We start from the raw sequence: 7,823 nt of genomic DNA, 5'->3' as shown, positions 1-7,823 counted from the left end.
ACTTTAAGAAGCACATCAGAAAAATACTTGCAGTTCCTACAAGACAGACACTTTTCTTAACCACCCACCTTGTTCTTCTAGCAACTGGAACGACAAATAAATATCAATGAGAGAAAAAACAAAAAGGATAATTGCTATGTCACATACTATACATTCTGCACGTAATGTCAGGACTCAGAACAGACCAAGAGAGAAAATCTTCAAACAAACATTTTGTAGTCCTCAGGCGATTCAATGTCCCCAGGTCCTGAAACAAGATCATCAAACAAATGCAAAAACGCATTGAACAGAGCGATAAAAGCAAATGAAATTATGATTCTAAGACATTAATGGTCCGTGAAAGAATGATGAAGTCAAAATGAACTTGGATCTCCCATGATTTCCTACTTAAAAATAGCATAAAACATCTTTTCTATCATCTTGCCGTAGTTCTGTTGATTTTTCTCGGAATTTATAAATTTCATTATTATTTTTTTAATATAGTAAAAGTTGCATTTGTTTGAATTATTTGGATTTCATTAAAAAAGTCATACATTCTCTCTTTTTTTATATATAATTTTAATCATACTCTTTATTTAGGTGTATATATATTTGTATATATATATAAAATATTTCTTTGGATTATATATATATAGATATATTATTTTGGGTTTGATGCATATTCTGAGCCTCTGTTTGTTTGGATTTAAGGAAATAAATTAATTATATAAAGATATTTGATAATGGTTTACGCTTAAGGAAATAAATTAATTATATAATTATATTTGATAAAAGTGAAAACAAATACCAACTAGTAATTTCAGATGAAAAGATATTCCTTAAATGACAATAATAACGATCCTCACCCTAAATAACAATAATAACTATCTCCACTACTATCCCACTGGTATAATAAACCGTCTTCTGCAGCTGCTAAATGCTTTTATTACCTCCTAACCTGCTGTAATTGTATTGCACTGAGCACATATCCCCACCCTAAATAACAGTGATAACTATCTCCACTACTATCCCACTGGTTTAATATATTTTCCACTATATTATATATATATATATACTGTCTTCTGCATCTGCTAAATGTTTTTATTACCTCCGTCTTCTGTAGCTGCTAAATGCTTTTATTACCTCCTAACCTGCTGTAATTGTATTGCACTGAGCACATATCCCCACCCTAAATAACGATAATAACTATCTCCACTACTATCCCACTGGTTTAATATATTTTCCACTCTATTATATATATATAAACCGTCTTCTGCATCTGCTAAATGCTTTTATTACCTCCTAACCTGCGCTAATTGTATTGCACTGAGCACATATGCCAATCAAAGGTACTTCCGGTGTCAGTGAACTATATTAATTTTGAGTAATTACATCAAATATCAGCTGAAAGGAACACTCAAATTGATTGTTACCAAGCGGAAATGCCAGTCCCATAAGCCAGCCCTAACAGTACACACAATAGGCTTTAGTCGGGCTGGCAATTATTTTTTCTATAATCAGACTTCGTCCTCTTGTTCATCAAATTATCAACTTTTATTCTTACTGAATGCATAGGAGAGTAAGAATAGTAATGATGAGTTAACATGTGACATATAAAAGTAGAGTTGCTACTTATTAGAGTAGCAATAGAAATAGAAATAGAGTAGCTTAGAGTTTAGAGTAGGTTAGTGTTGCTACTCAACAGAGTAGCTACTTTACTTTTATTAACTCTGAGAGGAGTCTGCCAGGTTTAGCTGAAGGGAGATATTGGGTACACTTATAGCTGCCTCAGACGATTCATCTTCTGCTTCACTGTATTTCATACTTTCGAAACAAAAGTCATGGCCTGCTGGTGCTACTCTTGAGGACTCCAGCATTGAGATCTAAGTAGAACATGTAATGCAATACGATTAGATCAAGTAAATACCTAATGTAATACAAAACGCAGTACTTGACCATTTTGATATACCCAAGTTATATATTAATTGGCTAAGGGGATGATCACTACCATGCTGTGTAAGTTCATATTTTCCTCGTACAAGCAACGTTCCTGCTTCATAGTAGCAGCCAAAACATGATAATTAACAGCTTCAAAGCATTAAACAATAATGAAGTTTCTAAAAGGAGAGATTCACACTGCTAAATGATGGCAAAATAATGATGGTTTTCTAATTTTAATAAATGGATAAGGGAAGGATGAAAGTATACCCTTCGATTTAGCTCTTCCAGTTCATCAATCAAAATTTCCTCCTGAAAAAAGAATTGCAGGGTAGGGTCTGAGTTTCATGTCGAATAAAATTTTCCCATGTATTTGGACGATATTTCTTACTGTCGCGGATTTTAAAACATGTAGAATTTAAGTGGTAGATACGGGGACAACCTTTCTTGCTTGGACGCAATGTAAGCTCATCTCTAATCGTTGATATACATCATCGAGATCTCTCAGACTTAGTTCCCCCCGATCTTCGCCGATCAACATTCTGATTCAATGTTTACGTAAATCCTATTAAAATTTGTATAAACCATAATATGGATCCAACAAATACATAATAATGGAGTTCTAAGAAACAATATGAAAATATCCAATTGGTAAAATTATATCTCCACTCTCTCAAATTTGAAGTTTTCATTATAATAATGGAGTTCTAAGAAACAATATGAAAATATCCAATTGGTAAAATTATTTCTCCACTCTCTCAAATTTGAAGTTTTCATTATTCTTCATAAGCTTTTAAGCTCGTCATAAACCAAACAACGAACCCAAAAAAAACTTTCTAATAAAAAACTTACTAAAATTATTAGAGGAAACGGAAAACAATGGTTTTTTTTTTTTTTTTACCAAACAAATTTCTCAACATTCATAATAAAACTATTTTATTATTTTCCGTATAAACGAATTTAAATGAATTTTTTTCATTCTTCTTCCGACATCAAATAAAATTGAAGTTTTCATGATTGATGAGAAGTCAAAAGCTTTTAGCTCATTAAAAAAATGTTTAATTCCTTTCATTTAAATGAATTATTTGTAAATTTGAAAATAACATTAAAATTGTTTTAAAATTTTGAAAATGAATTTCCATAAATTGTGGGTTTGTACATTTTTTTAAAGATATTTAATATATTTGTTTGGAGTCGTCTAATGGAGGAATTGCTCGGACAGGCAAGAGTTGCTAGAATCTGGGCAAAAAAATTTCAAAAAATCTTGTAGAGGTAGTATTTAAATCGTGTTTTTAATGGTGGAAATGGATTCAGCACCATCAAAAAAGTCTAGGACACCTAAATTTTTGAATTTTAACAACTATAACTTGATTTTACAAAAATCCTTTACAAATTTTCTCTAAATATAACCAGAATTTCCATAATTTTTTGGGAAACTCCTCCACCTAATTAAACTACAGTATTTGTTCTTTATACCATAACAATGAAAGAACGAAAAAGAATGGTGATTATTTTTTATATTACAATTTCATCGTTACCCAGCAAATTCAGATTATTATTATTTTTATGTTAGAATTTCGTTGTTTGAAATCTTATGATTATGTAAGATACGTTTATATGATTTATTTATTAATATAAATTAAGCGCATATGGGTTTTTTCAATAGTCTAACATACTTTAAAAACATATTAAAAAAGTTGACAAATAAAGGATTAATTTTTTTTTTTATTCTTCTATTATATATTCTTAAAATATGACTATCTAGTGCTTTATAATTTTTTTGTTAGAGATTCTGATATTGTATTCAAAATGGTTATTTTTTCTTCTTTAATTTGTGTGGTCTGTACCATGGAACAAAACATTTAGGTAATTAATATCATATACTTATGGATTATATACTAAATTGGAACTTATGTTTATAAGTCTTTCATGTCCCCAATATACCAATTAAGTTTTGACTTATTATGTTTTTGAAAAAGTCTATCTACATAAAACTCAATACATGATATACTTCTCAATACATCATATAACTCCAAAGTCTCAACATATTTATGTTTGCAATGGTTTATAGTTCTAAATTTATCTATTGTTATCGAAGCTATTTTTCGTAAAGGTTTTCTCATCAAGTTATAATATATTATGTAAGATCTTGATATCTAGTCTCCATGTGGTATAATGGGAAGAAAAGGCTCCAGATGGCTGTAAGGAAGTGATCATGGGAAGAAAAGGCTCCAGATGGTTGTAAGGAAGTGATCCTCTTAAAGTATACATATGTGTCTTGTTTGCATAATGACATGAAGCTATTTTAGAAACCCTATCCCCAACTTTTGAGGTCGATACTCAACAAATCAATGCTCCATGAGTTAGGGTTTCTCTTCCATAAAAATGAATATCTAGACTGTGCTTTGTCCCTTCGTTCAATTCATTTTCTCCCAAACATAGCTCTAATACTTTGCAATGGCACCCTTAAGGCTCTAACCTCTGTAAATTCTTTCTAGGTCAATCCTTTAGGTGAATTTTTGTGCTACAATTTTCTTGAGTTATCATGAAGTTTTTACCATAGGTATGTTTTTGCACATTCATTTAGTGTTTTTCTTTGGTTACATCTAGGTCACTATTTATTTATGCAATTTATCTCTTTGATTAACTTACTTCTTTTATCACAATGGTTTTCTAGGTTTTACACGATTCGTGGACTTAGCTTTTTGCTCTTGGCTGAACTATTCGTTTTCAACCATCGATTATAACTACTTTATGAGAGTTTATGGGGTTTTCTTTGTACCGTTACTAGAAAAAAATTAGTTTGGCAACCAACGTATAAATGACTATTTTCAATTTCCATCATTTCAGAGTTTTTAATGTTATTTTTTTTAAATATAAGAATTGATGGGTTTAACCTTCTTGGCTACTTATATTACTAGATTTGACTCATATTACTGTGGTGATATTTCTTCTTTGGTTCCGTGGAGGAACATTTTACTCGTTGCTCACGTAAAACTTCTCTTAACATATGAAAATTTCATTCCACAAAAACTGTTTTGCATTGGTTATATTTCAATTCTAATGCTGCTATGGTTAGGGCTTTAATATTTCTAAACTTACTTTTCCTAAATGTAAACTCTATACCTAGTTGGTTTAGGCCTATACACAATTCTTGACTATCCTAGTTTTTTTTTTTTAAGTTCAGACTTTTATTATATGAAATTGTTGAAATTTACATATGGATAGCTAAAACCTCAATTGGTCTCACCTCGACCGAGTTTGTTGGCTGTGACAATCCTACCAAAAGAAATGTGTGAGAAAATACATATAGCAGCCGACCATAAATGTTGAGACCAAACATCCCAAAAAACCCAATAAAAGAAGAAGAGTTCTAGTGATCATTATCAGTCATCAAAATTGATAGAAGTTGGGTTATCTAGCCCTATTCTTAGAGGATGAGGGGGTCAATAACTTCACCTCAAATGTTGCTCTAGATGAGTAAGCAAGGTTTTTAGTTTATCCAACTTTGCCGTAATTTCATTTTTCCCATGCCACACCACAACCATGGATTCCCTCAAGTGACATTGGAAATATTAAAGCTAAGTGAGAGCCCCTTCCAAGGCTTCACGATCCTCATAGTGGTTCTGCAAAAATTCTTCGAGTTGAGCTTTCAAAAAATGTCTCCCTTTGGTCAGGGCAGTCCGAGATAGTCTAACACCTTTTTGCAGGAGCCGAAGGGAAGCACCATGACCAGGAGTGCACACACTCTCATTTCAACATAACCGCCAGATTATTTCTTTAATAATGACCATGAGCTAAGGGTGCCAGAGTCGAGGGAGTGTCCAAGTGTCTAATGTGCGAGATACGCCTTGGTGGGGCCATACTCTTAGGTCCGTATAATACTACTGTCTTCCACTTTGTGTTATTGTTAGCGTAACCCTATATTTTTATTGTTGTGCCCCATAGAAGCCCATTATATTATTGTGTTGTTACACTATTAATATATTGCAGGTTTTGATTATATTATGACCTATTACACTCCTATATATAGCAAGGAGGTCTTATCATTTGTATCATCGAAGAAATTTTCTCTTATGTAATGTAAAGTAGGTTTTCCCATTACAAAGGCTAATTTTTATGTCATTGATCTATCTTTTCTTCGATTTTGTTAGGTGGTTACATAACATTTGGTATTAGAGCTTTGGATTCTAGGGTTTTGCTTCTTCAAGAAAATCATCTTGGTATTTTGGCTATAATTTATTTTCTACGAGGCTTCAAAAGTGAAAATTCCAAATTTTCTGGAGCCGAAATATTGTTGAACTTCGTGTACGAATTTCAGATCTTCATTCACTATATTTTTAGAGATATGATCTAAGGAAGTTACGATTTTTGTAGGCTCCAAAATTCTATCTCAAACAGGTGACCTAGGGAAAATCATCATAACTTTCTCTGAGAGCATTAGATTTTAATTTTGTAAAGTGACCGAAAGTGCACGGACTTGTTGTAGCGGCTACAACCACCCTCCAAATATTTTCCTATGCCTCATTTTAGAGCCTCCCTCCGAAATCAAAATATCTCATCTTGCACTTACTCAAGTACTTGTGCTTTGATTGAGCCTTATCCTTTGCATCATAGCTTGTTTTTTCTCACTTGGTTTACTGTTTAACCTGCAGGTCAATCTCTTGACATGAATTCCACCCAATTTTGTGCTTGCCTTAGAGAACTACACAATCCTTGAGGGAAACTAGCCTTGCTCTTGGGAATTGTGCAGTCCAAGTTAACAGTGAGCCTTCAACTCCAAAATTGTGTAGAGCTATTTGACAGTCATCTTCAGCTAGGAAAGTACGTAGAACATGAGAGGCAACTCAAAGCCACTCAACCCAAAAATTATGCAGAAGCCTCTTGCTCAGAAGCTACTTAGTGCATGAGCCATTGAGTTGCTGAGGCGTTTCAAGAATTATGCAATCTCTTGGGGCAATGCATGGAAAATTTTCCCAAGAAAGAAAGAAGAAAAACGTCGAAAAGCATCCCGAGAAAATAGGTACCTACTTTTAGTAGTTTGAAGGAGGCACTTGATTTATTTTGGAAATTGCTTCCAAGTGTTGCTTCGTCCTTAATTTTTGGCCTTCACGTCATAAACCCTAAATCAGCCAAGTTTATTTAATATATGCTTCTAGAGCTCATTTTCGCATTCGATCTTGGAGCTCTAGCATTCCCGAGGAGATCAAGGAACCTTTAGTGTGTTCATCGTCGCTTTTCCGGGTAAGTCTTACTTTTCTAGTATTTTACCATTTTTTCTTTTGGTTTTGTTTGTTTTGCGTGTGAGAGTGTTGTTTCACTCGTTTTTTTGAATGATTTATCATGTTTTAACTTGTTTTAGCTTGAAGAAGTGTTGTTTTAATTTTTTCATTCCCTTTCTTGAGTGTCGCATGCATTACCCATTTTTTGCACTAACGGTCCCCATTATGGTGACTCTCTCCACATGGTTCATTTTCCTTCAATTTGATTGATTCTTGCACTTGTTTCACTTGCATGAATGACCATTCAGTTAGATCTCCACTTAGCATCACACCATCCTTCATATTTTCTCATTTTCACACTCCCCTTGGGCAAGTCTATGCTTCCCTTGCCGAGATTTGGCATTCCCTTGCACACACTACGCATTATGGGAGCTCAAGGTCTCTGCCTTGGCTTCTGGAACTATGCAGAGGTTTCCCTGGCCTGGCATCAACTACACTTCTAGGAGCTAGTCTCCCTGTCCTGGCCACTACGACTGCAGAATGCGCAGTCACTTCTCGCTTGTGCCTGGACTGAACTTCGCATTACGCAGTTCCAGTTAGAAAGCCCCCCCAGTGACTATTGGGACTGAACAATGCACAGTTCTAGCAGGCATCCGACCACCTCTATGAACCAAAATTGTGCAA

The 7,823-nt window shown here is 33.7% G+C and overlaps 1 protein-coding gene across 1 annotated transcript in view; it reads right to left on the bottom strand.

Annotated features, from left to right (window-relative positions):
- Positions 1–1,314: 1,314 nt before the first annotated feature.
- Positions 1,315–7,823, bottom strand: part of LOC149258269 (MADS-box transcription factor 23-like) — a 430,233-nt gene continuing 423,724 nt past the window's right edge. The window contains exons 4-7 of the mRNA XM_089371136.1: positions 2,360–2,459; positions 2,188–2,229; positions 1,988–2,029; positions 1,315–1,862 (exon numbers count right to left, since the gene is read on the bottom strand). Coding sequence (XP_089227262.1) covers positions 1,704–1,862; positions 1,988–2,029; positions 2,188–2,229; positions 2,360–2,459 — 343 coding nt within the window. The 3' untranslated portion in view covers positions 1,315–1,703. The remainder of the gene's footprint in view (positions 1,863–1,987; positions 2,030–2,187; positions 2,230–2,359; positions 2,460–7,823) is intronic.

The sequence above is a fragment of the Pinus tabuliformis genome, chromosome 6 (assembly GCF_031772625.1).
Source record: "Pinus tabuliformis cultivar Carrire ecotype Pingquan chromosome 6, CPIR1, whole genome shotgun sequence".
Taxonomy (NCBI): domain Eukaryota; kingdom Viridiplantae; phylum Streptophyta; class Pinopsida; order Pinales; family Pinaceae; genus Pinus; species Pinus tabuliformis.
This window is presented reverse-complemented; position numbering and strand designations above follow the sequence as displayed.